Source organism: Pungitius pungitius, chromosome 8, assembly GCF_949316345.1.
Source record: "Pungitius pungitius chromosome 8, fPunPun2.1, whole genome shotgun sequence".
Taxonomy (NCBI): Eukaryota; Metazoa; Chordata; class Actinopteri; order Perciformes; family Gasterosteidae; genus Pungitius; species Pungitius pungitius.
Genome location: NC_084907.1, coordinates 10,013,974 through 10,029,211, shown reverse-complemented (window position 1 = coordinate 10,029,211; position 15,238 = coordinate 10,013,974). Strand labels below are relative to the sequence as shown.

At 44.9% G+C, this 15,238-nt stretch overlaps 1 protein-coding gene across 1 annotated transcript; it reads left to right on the top strand.

Moving 5' to 3' along the window:
- The first annotated feature begins 6,838 nt into the window (after positions 1 to 6,838).
- LOC119194065 (transcription factor 15-like) lies at positions 6,839 to 9,164 on the top strand. The gene is made up of 2 exons (XM_037448129.2): positions 6,839 to 7,559; positions 8,067 to 9,164. The coding sequence occupies exons 1-2, from the start codon at positions 6,996 to 6,998 to the stop codon at positions 8,130 to 8,132; spliced, it is 630 nt and encodes a 209-aa protein (XP_037304026.2). The 5' UTR covers positions 6,839 to 6,995; the 3' UTR covers positions 8,133 to 9,164.
- Positions 9,165 to 15,238: the final 6,074 nt, after the last annotated feature.

The following is a 15,238-nucleotide window of genomic DNA, read 5'->3' as shown; positions in this document are numbered from 1 at the left end:
GGACCACAGGATGTGCTCCGGGTCAGGTGTCATGAGAACCAGGGCCGCTAGTCCAGACCAGACCGGGCCGAGCTCTGGATGGCCCCCAGCCACCGACCCCTCGTGGGGAATGGAAGTATGTGTCTCAACGGGCCGTGGACATGGCTATTTTCAGACAAAAAGGGTCGCCATTTAAAACACATATTCAGTACACATGAGCCATGGAACATGCACACATATGTATTCATACGTATGAATCATGATGTCTGACTGAACAATGGATAAAATGACCATGCGTGGCTTAAATTGACTCAGTGACTTTCTGCTCATTGCTCATCAAATACCAATGAATGATCACTTATTCATAAGCAATACAATCTCAATTGATTACACTATGTAATGAGTACTAACACTGCTGCTTCCTGTGGATCTTTTCATGCACTCACTTCAACGTGCATCACATGTCATCGAGCCAGAAACGGGGCGAGAATTAGCGTGTCACTGCTGACCGGAGCCGGAGCCAATAAATACCTGGAATGAGGCTCATTGCACGTTGACAAAAGTCACATGTTCTCATACCCGATGGAAAGGGGGCTTTAGAGAGTACCAAGTGAACAAAGTGAAGCACTGAGCAGCTTTACAGATATATTTCCCTCAGGAGTTGATCATAAAAACAGCCAAAAGACAATTTTGGAAGTCTATCTAACTTTTGTTGTCTTTACACCTGTTTCTTCTGCACACAAGAGGGCAAAACAAAAGATGAAATAGCAAACACATAAAAAGCAATTAGTCTCCGATAAGCATCTGAACCAATTAGTCCACATGTGTCAAACTCAAGGCCCGCGGGCCACATCCGGCCCGTGAATGAATTATCTTTGGCCCGCATGATCAAATCTATTTACTATTGGAGCTGGCCCGCCGGTATATCGCACGCATCACCATAATACTACAAATCCCACAATGCACTCTGTGTGTGCGCCTCACAGTCTGTATTACATACCACTTGTGTCAACTTTCCCAAGACCAACTGACAACTTTTTACTCCGTTAATACTGTGGTTTTTCCCATAAAATGAAAATACGAAGCGTAGCCACTAAACCGGAAGTACGTCGATTTTCACAGTAAGAATCGACGCAACCGTCTGTAATGACAGCGGTTACCAGGGTAACATGAGGAGAAAAGTTCATTAACGGATATAAATAAATAATCCAGGTCTGACGGGATGTGTTAGCAGCAGTAGTTGACTACACTCGCTGCTCTTAGCTCTGATATTTATTGTTCACGTATTGTTTTCCTTCAGTGAGCAGAGCAGAGACAGTTTAAGGAGACGCAGCGTAAACGTGTTCGCATCTCCACCAGCATGTGGCAGAATCCGTGTATTTAAACCATAGATTTAATCATATTGAACTGTCGGTGTTATTTGTCTAGGTTACATATGTTGAACTCGCGCCCGTCCAGTGCAGTGCGTACGTCCCGCCGTCAGCGAACCGTCGGTCGGACCGCAAGCGCCCCCCTTCAGCCGTTCGCACATCGTCAGTGGCCCGCGTTCGGTCGAAGTCGGCAGTATCTGGCCCGAACCTGAAATGAGTTTGACACCCCTGAATTAGTCTATTACCAAACAATTACAGTTCCAACAATGGATGAATGGTATTATGTTCAATTAGAAACCCGAAACACAATTATGAAAATAAGCATAACACGTGCCCTTTGGGTGCGCTACACGATTCAATGCAGAGCTTTCACTCTTTCATCTCCTCAAATGTAAACATTCACTGCTTCTTTGTGTTTTATGTTGTTGGGAATTGACAATGAAAACAAGAGTCATTTGCATCTTATTATTATACACTTACATTTATAGGACAACATGACTAAAAGAAAGATCTGGCTCACTTGACCCCTTTTTGCACTGTTGCCAGACTTTGAAAAGGATACAGTGATAAAAACAAGCAATCATGCTCCACTGTACATGTCGGCAGAACATAAAGCCTCAGAGACAAAGGAGCTGAGCACCGCTGCGGGTCAACACTGTGCCAATCAACACGGAGGATATGAGCACTGTGTCCAGAGCCTGGAGAATGACCTCAGGGCCAAAACGGATGAGACTTTTTATAGCCCGTTATCAGACCTCAAGCCATGTGTGCTGCATCGTGTCGGACAAGCTGTTATAGCCAACTTGTAGATTTCTCAGCTGTGATAAACTGTGTTGACCCGCAGAGGCTCAAGGGGTCCCAGGTGGCTTTGGAGGAAGACCACAGACGTGGGATGGAGGAACTGTGAAGGCAGCACTGGGCTCCTCCCAAAGAAGCATCGCGTGTGAGTCGACGTCCTGTATCGCATGATTTGACTTGATGCTCTGCCTGTTTGGGGGCCTTTGGGGATCCCATGGGAGGATGATGACACAGTGGTGCACCAGCCCCCAAAAACAGCTGCTTCTTTTAGATATCTGTCCCATAAAGTCGCCTCAGGGTGTTTATACGAGATCTGGTGTTACCTTTAGTGGTTCAAAGTGTAACACAAGAAACATCCACCCATAAAACATTTCCCATTTGGAGCCAGGCACAAGGCCCGAGCAGTGATGTCATCTTGTATGAAAAGACAACTTGACATCTCCACATGAAGGATTTGGTCGGGCTCTTAAAGCCTGAGGTGGGACAAGCAGCAGATGTGGCTCGAGGCCCATCCTTGAACCTTTAATGAAACGCCGCTCCACCTGTCTCCGCTGCTCAGACTGTCCGGAGCTGTGAAAGACGATCAGCGCCCTCTTCAAGGGGGTGAAGGCGCGGGACGGTAGGGAGGGGAGGAGGATGGGCAGATGAGGGCAGAGTCTTATCTTGAGGTCACGTTGAGGGTTGAATGAAAGATGATACTGGTGCTACCGTTCTGGGGGTTTACAGTAGCTTTGTTCTGCATGAAAGGCATCAGCTGATCTACCAAGAGAAACAACTGGACTGATGAAGTAATTATCTGGGTTAACTGAGGGTTCGAATAGCTACAACCATGGCCCCTGAAGAAGAAAGCCAAGATAACTGTGAAAGGAAAATAGGTTTAATTTAAATCCCTCCAATTTATTTACACAAAATTGATTCTTAAAAATATGTATCAAAGTTATTTTGTTCTCAGTTTGAAAGATTAATGGATTTCTATTTCAATTCTATTTTCTGCGTTCTGCTTTCAGAGTCTTATGTAGCAAAGGGCGACCTGTGGTTCTAAAAAGTGAGCGCTTAAAGCCTGCATTCTCCTTAATGTCATTCAGGGGGCAACTGCATTAACTCTATGGGAAGATTACTACTTTTTTCTTGCTTTTTTGGCAGGGCCTTAAGGAGGGGGGGCAACAAGTGAGTTGCTACCTAAGCATCGTTCAGCGTTTGATTGCACTAAAAAACCCTCGTTGGCTATTTTTTACAAGACAAAATGATCACCGAAGGTATAGCTAACCAAGCTAATGCTGCTGTTGATTCCCAGACCTGCTGCGCATCGCTTGGACGAAGAGAAAAAGACGCCAAAGGTGAGGACAACACAGCCCTGTGAAGCACCAGATGATTTCTACCAAAATGAAGAGAAATTCAGTTTGTCGATAGGACAAAAAAAAGACCAAAAACTGTGATTGAGTTGGAGATATTCCAAACGTACAGTAACTAGGAGTAGAATTGGTTTACTTGTACAGTAAACTCCAGTATACATTATTCAATGCACCCCCCAAAACCAAAAAGGCCTGAATGGCCCCTGCAGCAGGCGGCAGCTGGCCATTAGGAGGAGGCTCCTTTCTCCTCAGCACAGCTGTTTCCGATGAGTCAAGTTATCTGACCGCAGTTAACAACCGTACCCTCATCGGCCGTCACTCCAGGCTGTGCAGTGGGGATACTGTAGAAGGGAGTATACTGTCTGGCACCGGCATGCTTTTAGGGATCTGTTCTTTATTTGAGATGCATTATAGCCAACATGAAATACCGCTTACTCTACTTGTATTGGTCTTTTGAATAAAAGTAAGATATTGTTATATGCTCAACCGCAGTGACGGCGCTAACTGAAGGCAGTACTAACATTGTTAGGAGAAACAGAAGACAAACAGACGTCTTTTACATTATCAATAATGTATGTCATTGTGAATAAAAAATAATGATTACATCATCCAAAACTGTCTAAACCATTGGCTGACATGAGAATAACTGTTTATTTCTAAAACGCATGTCCTGTGGCGTTGCTTGAGATCGTTACATTAAATCCTATTTTCTCTCAGGTCAGGAGGACATATTTTGATTCTCGGCATTACAGAAACATGTTTCCAAACTCAATTTAGGAACAAAGATTTTCTCTAATTTTAGCATGAGGAAACAAGATATTACAAATCTTTTATTATGATAATACGGCATAGACCCTTCCCTAAACTCAAAATGACTGGACTAATGACAACGGGGAACAATGTGGAAACATAATGATGATGATTGATGTTTTATGAAGGTATTATGGGTATTTATCGAGGGCCAAGACTCTGCATTTTAAATTTGAACGCCTTCCGGGAGTAGGCAGGTATTAATAAAGGCACAGCCATGACAGCTAAAGCCCTCATTGAAGAAATCCATTTTCAGTCATAATTTAAAAGTCTTTTCATATTTACATTGCTTCTCTAATAGGAAGATATGCTTATCTTTACAACTTTGGGCAAGGACAAGCATTCAGTATATTTTCTGTGACCAACCTAAAGTAATGTCCCAACTATGGCTCTAGGAGCCTTTATTGGCACATGTTGAGCATCCAACAATGGTCCCATTACTATTTCACCATATTTGTTAGCAGCTTCATGTGATGATGTTGGTGTGGATCAGCTTCTGAAAGGCCTCCAGTGAAACACCATGCTGTGGTGAGGAGATCTCATTGAGCACCGCACGTCATGAAGACTTCAATCGCCTCACCAGGCATTTATTGGCATTCCTTTGAGTTGATGCTGGGGGGGTAGGGGGGGGGGGGTGAAGTATTTACGGTTCCAAACTGTGCAGCGTTGGGGGGAGAGAGAGTGCAGCGGGGTCGTGTTGCTGGATGGCCTGCGCGTGGTAAAACACCATGGTGTCCCTGCTTTATGAGTTCAACCAGGTTCCACTCGGGTCGCCCTTGTTGGTGCAGCTGAGCTGGGGGGGACCGGGTTTGATGTGTCGAGGGGTCGCGTTTGTAAAAACAGACCAGTCGATGACACTCTCTCCCCTTTACAAGCGGCCGCCCCTCCTCCCGGCCCCTGCACCAGCACCGGTCAATCTGGAAGCCATTTGCTCGGTTCTCCACAGAGAAAGTTCATGCTTGATCACCTCCAGCATCTGCTGAGTGTTTATTTACCCACAGCAGTTAACCCATTAGACAAACTAAAACAGGGCAACTGTAGAGCCACCGGTCCCTCTGGCCCTCTGAGCACAAGGAGCCAGCACCAGGTACTGCGCCCACAGACTACAATAACTTTCCCAACTTAATCGTTTGATGAATTAACTTATTTGAAACATTTTGTCATTCTGGAGCTTCTCAGCTTCTATTCGACAACACGACGGGAAAAGCACGCTGTTGTTCAAATCAAATTCACAGCTCAACATGTGTCCAGACAAACGCAGCAATGTGTGCAAGGTGCAACAAGTCCCAAAAGCCTCGTGCCATATGCTAGTTTATTAGGAGCACCTCGGTAACTCCGACACAGTCTAACAGGCTGTGTGAACATTAGCTGCAGAGAGGGACGGGTCCAGCAAAGGGACACGGTGGTGTGTCTCCTCTATTTGTTGAGGGGAGAGTGATCTGCCTTTGAGGTAGAAAGAGTTGAGTATGATGCGTGTTTGCCATTTAAGGACCATAATCCTGATTATATGGCCAGATTGTTGTTGTTTGTTGATCCAGTAGCATATCGCCTGTGCACGTGTGGAACGCGTCTTCTAAAAGAATGCTATAAATAAAAAAAAAGATTCGATTACACTTTTCCCTCGACATGTCCACAGACTCATGCATGATGATGACGAAAAGCGTGGACCTTGTATGTTCTGTGTGCCTTTTCCTCGGGGTCTGCACGCCAAGGAACGGGTCAAATGGCACCTCTTGTAGATGTATCAAGCCGGCCAAATCACGCTCCAAGAGCACATGCTACATACAGGACCTACACAGCAAAATGGACAGACTCAAATGAACACTATTGGAGTTAATTTGAACACGTTTAAAGTGTCCAATGGGGTCCACACAGTGTCAATGTAACACTTTTTGAAATGCTGCCATTTTAACACTGTTATAGAGTTAATTTGAACTCTTATATAATTTAAATTCAACAATAATCAAATTTCTCAACCCCAGTGGGTAGTGAGTTAAATTGACTCTGTCAATTTGAACTCTAAGCTGGTGTTTATAATGTCCCAATCTTGTCAGTGTTAAATCAACACTCAACAAAGTGTTAACAATTTAACTGGAAATAAGTGTCAAAATATATCTGCTCAGTGTTGAATACAACGTCATTTAGCTGATGCTTTTATCAAAAGCAACTTATGTTGCATTTTTACCCAGACCTAACTTACATAACTACAACCTTCCTGTGACATCATGAGTCAGTGCAGAAGATATTCAGTACACAAGTACATGTACTGTCTATTGGAGTAAATGTGCTTACTTGCTAAATATACCCCCCCCCCCCCCCCCCAGTGAACCTTTCTGATGCTATCGGCATCTGAAGGTCGCCAAACCAAAAATGTCCCTCAAGTATCCGTTTTCACCCCAAGGAAAATTCTCCACAAGGTAAGGCTCATTTGGGTGGAGGTGCACCCACACCCATCCCGATGCCTGCGACTCTAAGGACCAAGACATTTGGGAGGAAACCTGGGAGCCCCCTGCATGTGCCCCACCCACCCTCTCGCCCGGCTGCGGGGCTCCTGTAGCCGCTATAAGAGCGCTCCCTGACGCGATCCCCGGCACACCGGACCATCCACCCTGCGGGGAAGCGTCCAAACACACTGCGGTCCAGTCCTGGGACTTGTAGCGGCTTTGCACGTGGCGCTCTGGTCTGCATGCAGCTGTTTTCTTACTTGAACATAAGGGATCGGTCCCCCCCCTCTCCCCTCTCCCCTTCGGGAATCACTCGCCTCCACATGATGGCTTTCACTATGCGGAGGCCGGTCTCCGCGCATTCCTTCTCCTACCCCGCTGACCTGACCTTGATGTCGGACGACGAGGAGGAGAACCGCAGCGAGAGCGACGGCAGCACCGACCAGGGCTACGGCTGCTGCGGGATTCCGGGGGACGGCTACGGGCGGGAGTCGGACGGCGTGGTGCCGCATCGGAACGCCGCGAACGCCAGGGAGAGGCACCGGACGCAGAACGTGAACACGGCCTTCACGGCGCTGCGCACACTCATCCCCACGGAGCCGGTGGACAGGAAGCTCTCCAAGATCGAGACGCTGCGCCTCGCGTCCAGCTACATCGCGCACCTGGCCAACGTGCTGGTGGTCGGGGACGGGAGGGAGGACGGGCAGCCGTGCCTCAGCGCGGTCTACAAGGAGCTGAAGGCGGCCGGAGGAGGCAAAAAGCCCCGCAACATCTGCACGTTCTGCCTGAGCAACCAGCGCAGAGGGGTAAGACGCGCTCACGAATCAACTAATCACACTAATTATCCTCACTCTGTATATATATATATATATATATAAGACCGAGGATCTGCTGGGACATCTGGCGTTGTCATTTGATTTACATATCATAATTTAGGGATTAGAGATGAATGTCATTGGGACAATCACGTCCTCTTTTCTATACCGAGTTTGGGTAAATGTACAGCTCCTCCTGGTTGGACTTTCTTGTTGGAGTTTAGTGGATCTGTTCCACTTTACAAAGAGGAGTAGTGGGGTTCTGTTCTGTTCTCTCAGTAAAAACGTGGTGCTAAAACATGCTTGTGTGTTCGTTGGTGCCATTTAATTCAGTGCATTGAGACAACCACTGTGATTCATCCAGTTTAGACTGCTATGTAATTACACTGAACATGCAATGTGCTCTTTGCAACACCTAAACATCTGAAGTTGTGTTTAGGTCACCAAACATATTTCCCAGAGACACACAGAGACAGAAACGTCCTTCTTTGTTCACAGGTAAAAGACAGACGAGACTGTGTGAAAGTGCATGGAGGCGGCGGGAGACAAATCAGTCGGCGATGAAGTCGAGGATCGTATGGACTAGTCGGAGATGACTTCAGGGAAACCTCCCCTGACCGCTCCTGGGGTGTGGAAGCAGTCTTTTGAGGACGACTCTGACTTTGGGCTTTGGCTCCATGGTCACTTTGGCCTGAATGAGATTAGAGGATTGGTACCAGAAGCATCACCAGCAGATACGCTCCCATGTGCCAGCACTAATGTCAGAGGGCAGAGGGCAGGGGATGAGACTATGTGTTCTGTACATTTCAATAGAAAACACATTGAGGTGATTGGTTAAGTAGACATGCAGTGGATTTCTACACCATTTACTCTCTTTCAGTTTAAAACGTTGCAGACCACAGAATATACAACATCAATCGCTCTGGATAACCACAAGGTTTATTACTCCGCAGCAGCAAGAAAATAATACTGCAGATCAATATTTAAAGGCAGGGTTATAATCCAAATGTAAATAAAAAGATATATTTGCCAATCTAAATCAAATTATTTAACACAGCTATCCTTTTTAAATGAGAAATTTTACAATAGATTAACTAATGATAAACTAAAACCTATGTACCAAATAAAAGGACCTGCTAAATACCACTCTTAGAGACATGTACACAAAGATACCCACAGAAAACTACAAAAAGTCCAAAACAACAGCAAAAAAGTGTTCTGCTCCTACGTGGCCGGTTGCATCCCTGTGCCAAGGACACATTGTCCCATAATGCAGCCATGCTGCTTATAGAAAGTGTCTTCTTTATTCTGTAGGTTCTTTGCATGACTACTAGACATACGGATGAGTCAGAGACACGGACGGCCTCTGTGCCTGTCTTCTGATATGGGCGACTGATGGGTAAAAGATACTGATGACATCAACTCCCACGAGTTGCAACGTTCTGTGAGACAACGCAAAGGATTGTGGGGGCTCGGCCACTGACAGACTTTCAGAGGGCAGACCGCTCTCTCCACCAAAGAGCGTGGTGACTACTCTGTTTGCTTTTTTTTGACATGTTGTGATTACCTTTGAAATTAAATTTATTTTTACATTAACGTGGCTCTCTTTTCTGCCCGCACAATGGCTTCACACAATGGTTTTGAAGTATAAATCCATAAGTTGCAATGCTGGAAAACTATGAAATTATAGTTTTTTGTTGAAATCCATGCTTCAGGTTTTCAGTATCTGTGAGCATTGTTCCAAAAATTGTCTTTCCAGGAATATCACCAGAGACGCTTAGAGATTTTAGTATTGAAATATTCAATTTGTAGATTAATAGTCATACAGTTCGGTACAATACAGCAGAGGAATTTCTCTCTGCTCAATTACCTTCTAATGAAGAAATAATCGGTCAGAAGAGGCTTGACAGCTGTGGACCGCAGTTTCTGCATTTCTTGGGGGAGGGGGGCAGAAATCTTCCATGTCAAAACATGGATGGATAAGTGCAAAACAGCCTGATGGTGGAGAAGTGTTTGTGTCATTTGTATACAGAGCCTTTTGCCGAGGTTATAACGCACACGTAGGGTTCATGTACATGTGGGACAGCGAAGGATCGCCGGAGGAAACCCATACGGGGATTTCCAGTGCCCCCTCTGTCTTGAGCATTGCCAAGGACGCTCAGCGGAGGAAGTAATCAATCTCTTCCTCAGCGGGTGCCTCTCTGAAAGGGTTGTATCCCAGCAGTGTGTGGCCACAGACGGACCCATCAGGGTGGTAGGTGCACGGTGCCAGTTAGGAAGGCATGAATCAGAGTCCACTCAGGGAAAAGGTAACGGCAAAACAGGAAGGACACAAATTAGAGTCGTTGGATCTATTGTGGTGACTGATGATTACTCATGGGGACCATCGGGGGGGTCCGGCACATTATTGGAGCCGTGCCAACGAGACCAACCGCGGACAGGATGAGGCAGATTTCAGAGTGTTGGTGCTGACAATTTAATAGACAAATGTGTTCATTTTTGCGTAACAAATCAAACACAGAATCTTTTTTTTCATGAATAGAATTGATATTCCTTTTCCATGAATAACATTTTAGTGGTGGACATTTAAAAATATCCTGTATCCAGGAAAATATAGAAATGTGAGGGCTGATCGTTGCTCTGATAGTAAATCTCTCTTGTTGGGATCCACATGTGGTGTCGATCAGTCACAGCTAATATCACCTAGCACCCTGTGTGCAGACAAACGTTGCTGCTAATGAATTCAGGTTGTACAATCAGTGTAGATGCACAAACAAGATCAATGTTTCATTCAATCTACCAAAATCAATGGAGAAAAAAATAAACAGAGTGGTATGAGTTGAAGAAAATGTAAAACACCTCAGTATTGCTAAAGGGCCAGTGTGCAGCATTATGGATAATCTAGCAACATCTTTCTTTAAAGGAGACACATAGTTTCCACTAGTGCATATCAAGTTCATATCTGGACTACGCCAGCCAAAATACTGAAATAAGACAAACTAGAAATACATTTTTTACATTAGGAAAATGGGATTTAACATGCCAGTCAGATTAGGCTTTTCTTGTGGCCGGAAAACCAACTTTATAAAACTGCACTATGTCTTTCGCACTCTGCGTTTTCCATCAGGGAGGATTGAAAAGTGTTTTTACAAAGATTAAAACGAGTTAACATCTTCTAGTGCAAGCACCAAATTAAAATACAAACCTGAAAAGGACCATGATATGTCTCCGTTTATTGTGTACAATTTATTGTTAGTGGGCAAACATGCAGGAAAAGGAATAAGCTGATGGATTTCCTCCATTACAACATGCTGATGTATACATACATACAGCTGTGCTTTCATAGAAAACACATTTGTGCATGCATCTCTTTTTGTGTTTATGTTGAGAATAGCATATCCATAATTTATGATGCCCATAGGGGCTCTGTATTTCTGCCATAACTATCCCTTGCAGAAGTACTCAGCAGAGTCATGGCCAGCTGGGAGATCCATCCCAGATTTGACAACAGTTCTGACTGAACTGAATCCTTTAAATCACCCCCAACTGATGTTTGGAGGTACACCCTCCTGGAAAGAAGTTATTACACTCGCAGACCTGCGGGGCGGGACAAATAACTGCACACTTGCATAAAGCTTCCCAACCCCTCCGGTCTCCCTCCACCTGTCAGAGCTGAAGCCTAATTACAAGTTGCTGTGCGAGCTTGTCCTGCAGCTCCGAGGGGCCCGGCGCAGGCGAGAAGATGTCATAGAGGAACAGAAAGTTCTCGACCTTGCCAAGGCCCTCCCTGAGGGGCCCTGGGCTCTGGGTCAGTGCCAGCTTTCATCATCCATGGGGGCCCACATGACCCGCACCCTGATCAGATTATTCTCATTTCTTTGTGGGAAAAGACATACATTAAAGGATGATCACGGAGCAAATAAATATACAGCAGGGATATGGAGGAAAGTGGAGCAAACACCTCCGACTGGTGCCGTGCGGCTATGTGTTTAAAGCCGTGACAAGTTGCATCTGATAATAAATGAATGCGTCAGAGGTGTCCTCAGCTCCATCTGGTGAGCATTAGTGCCAGATACCGTGGGGCAAAACTGGAAGAATGCGCTACAGTTCACCTCCTTAACACCTACCCCTAAACAGACCCTTATGGTGCTGTAGCTCGACTGTTTGACAGCACAGACACCACCCGCTCCCCCACCGCCTCTAGTTCTATGGGGTAGTTTCAGAGGTGTCGTCGTCATTGGACATGCGCTGTGGGCCCTTTTCGTGGGGGGGCAGACATTGATAGCCTGGTTCATCGATGAGTGCAGTAGGAGAGCAGTGAGCATCCAGCCCCACAAACACAAGCAGACAAGGCAGTATGTGTGCACATTTCTTTAGGTCATGGTACTCATATGGAATTGAGTTTCAAAGGCTACAAATCAAAGCGCATTAAATGTCAGTTAAACAATATCACACCACAGAGACCTAACAATCCATTTCTATTTGCACGCTGTGTATATAACTAATAATCAATTAAAAATATACAGACAAGCAATTCAGATAAAACTCATGAAATGAAACAAAAAAACAAAAATAGCTTGAAAGGTTTATGGGTGCAGTTATTATGCTACACACTGTGTGCTGCCTTCAAATTGAATGTGTGAGATCGTTGTTACAGCATGTGAAGCTGTCAACGTAGTGGGCTTGGTGTTCAGGTAGAGTCCTGAGAACATCACTGCTTAATGCACTGCCCGAGTCTAGGAGCCATAATTTACAGAGCGGGTCACGTGATGCAGGGACATGCAAATGCGTAATGAGGCAGGAGACTCTAAACCTGTCCCGCAGCCCTCGTTCATTTAAAAACATTCAGAGCTGAATGAGGTTCTGGGATCTACTCACATTGATAAGAAAGGTCTCACACACCTCACTGGAATTTAAAGGTCCTGGTCTGCATCAGTGCTTCGATGGCAGGGCTGACAAATGAAGGTAAAGGGAACGTTCAGTTACAATAATTTCATTCGGCCCCTTGACAGCTGCGAGTACAAAGCCATGTTCCCTAATTACTTTTATAAGGATCATTTCTGGGGTGTGGCTGTTATTACGGCTGACTTGTTGACCTCCTTGCCAGATTTAGCAACGTTTGGAGCTAGTGCTGCCAGCTCATTACTTTGGGAACGATATGCAAGTACTGGGGTGGGTTTGCAGATCAAATCATTATGAGAATCAAGTGCCCTTGAAATTCAAGCATTACCAACCCCATAATTAAACTTAACTTCATTCTTGACCATAGGAACAGTCATTTTCTATACAGCTTATCCTTAGAGGGATGTGGGAGTCAGTCCCAGTTTGGCATTCACACACCTACAGGCAATTTAGAGTCACCAATTAACCTGACCTGCATGTCTTTGGCCTGCGGGTGCAGACTGAAGCACCCGGAGAGACAGCACACAGTCTTGGGGAGAACATGCAGACTCCACGCAGAGGGCTGCTGGGTGGTTGCAAACCCAACACCTTCTTGTGACAAAATAATCTCAACTCAAAGATCAATCCACTATATTGGTACACATACATATACATATTGGTTTGGTGTGGGCCGACACACTCTCCTCTCAGCAGAGGACACTCCCGGGTCTGTTGTTTCCCTCCCACGAGGAAGCGGTGGAATGAGCTGAAAACTGGGCTCTGATTGCTCTGCTCACTACCTCAGTCTCAGGGCGGCGGCCCATAGGTGAAAGGTGACTAATCTGAGGCCTGATTTCTGCCTGTCCAAATAATACTACAATATGTAGACTCCACAGAGTGCTCTGACCGAGGGAAGAGGCAGACTTCCTCTGCACCCCCCAAAGCTTTCTTAGCAAAGGCACCGTTTTCTTGTGTTGTCTTTGCGAGAAAAACAAAACCTCTCAAAAAGACATAATCCCGAATTGGTTTTAAATGATTTTTAACCAACTAAATTACTGACAGTAAAGCGTATTTTCACAAGGCCGGAACCATCCCGTTTTTTTCCGACATGTATTTAAGCTGCACCGTGCACTTCCCCTTGACCCTGCAGTTTGCTGCAGACAAATCGCAGGTAGCCATTGTTTGGTACAGAGATTCGTGGGAAACAACTGTCCCCCTGATGCAGAAAAACGCGCACACAAGGCAACGCCCTGTGTATCAGGGCTGAAGATCTGCCTTTCAACAAGGCACGGAGAATGATTTTCAGAGCAATAAAGGCAATTGTTCACTGCTCGGTGCCTCACTGGGAGATGGATGGCAGGAACTTTGAACCAGTTTCGACACCAACAGCAATTGTTTAGAGGATATCCTCAATCAAGGACCCCAAAGAGCACAATGAATGGTCTCACTGACAGAGCCCTGCTGCCACTAACCTCCCGGACCTGCCTCCTGCGTGTGTGTGTGTGTGTGTGTGTGTGTGTGTGTGTGTGTGTGTGTGTGTGTGTGTGTGTGTGTGTGTGTGTGTGTGTGTGGAGAAGGAGTGTGCCACTTGGCCAGATGTTGTATTTTGTTGGTGGCTCAAAAGCAGAGAAATCGATTCAAATAAACTTTATTTGAAAATACGTTTGCTGTGTGTTCATGCCATATATATACATATACACATATATCTCACTAAAAGTTCCTTCTCACTATGCGATCATTCCAGTCTAACAACTAGATTTTGTTTGGTCTCCAGTATTATGGCTACATCTTCACATCTGTATTATACAATAAAAGTCAGGGTCAGACTTTGTACATCAATTTTAAGCAAAGTTCTTTACAGAGGTTGCCAAGAAATGAGCAGACTGAACTGGTTTTTGAATGTCGGGGCGCCCCCTTTTGGAAATTATAAGGACCTTTTTTTTTTAGAGGAAGGTGCTTTTAGAGAAGATGCTTCTCTTTTAAGAAAGACGTAATATGAAACTTCAAATGAAAGAAATACATGTTATTTATCTTTTCTAGTTTTTGAATTCTATTGTAACCTGACAGTCTTTAGTTGACCTAAGCAACATGTGTTTCGACATTTGAAGAAAGGCGGACAACAGGCACTGACAAGGGAGATGGAATGGAACTCCATCCTTGCAGCACAACTAACGACAGCCTTGGTACTGCATTTATCTCATGGTTAGATTCTATTGGTTTCTGACAGTGTGTGCAGAAACCTACTCATTGGTCAACCTGGTTCTAGTGAATGGTATTGGGATAGAATTTTTAAAGGTCTTTCCACAGAACCCTCTCCTGTTGGGACCATTGTCTTATAACCTTTGAATTCCTACTATCTGCTCCTCTTGGCAAGGGTTTCTAGAGTAAATGTTTATTGGATACCGCTTTAGCCACGTTTAAAGAGATAATTCCTTCTTTTTTGTGCAGTATCGTGTCCAAGGCAGCGAGGCAGGCATATGGCACATAAGACGGTTCTCTGTAATGCAAGAGCAGCTTATCACTCATCAAAACAAAGTAAAGTCAAATTGAATCACAATATTCTGCAAAGGCTTTGAGGGTTCCACCTGGTATCCACCAACAAGAGTCTTAAAGTTCCCTTTGTCCTTTAACTCTCCAATTAAACAAACTTCAAGGACTGCCCGTTTCCACCTATGTCATATATTAAAAAGCAGACGCATACTTTATAAGATAAGATAAGAAAGAAAAAGTTAATGTATTTGTTACTTTTAGACTAGAATACTGCAATTCGGTATTATCCAGCTGCTCGA

Coding starts and splice junctions, on each gene's coding strand:
- LOC119194065 (XM_037448129.2), top strand. CDS start 6,996: ATGCAGCTGTTTTCTTACTTGAACATAAGGGATCGGTCCCCCCCCTCT. Junction 7,560..8,066: donor TGAGCAACCAGCGCAGAGGG/GTAAGACGCGCT, acceptor CTTTGTTCACAG/GTAAAAGACAGACGAGACTG.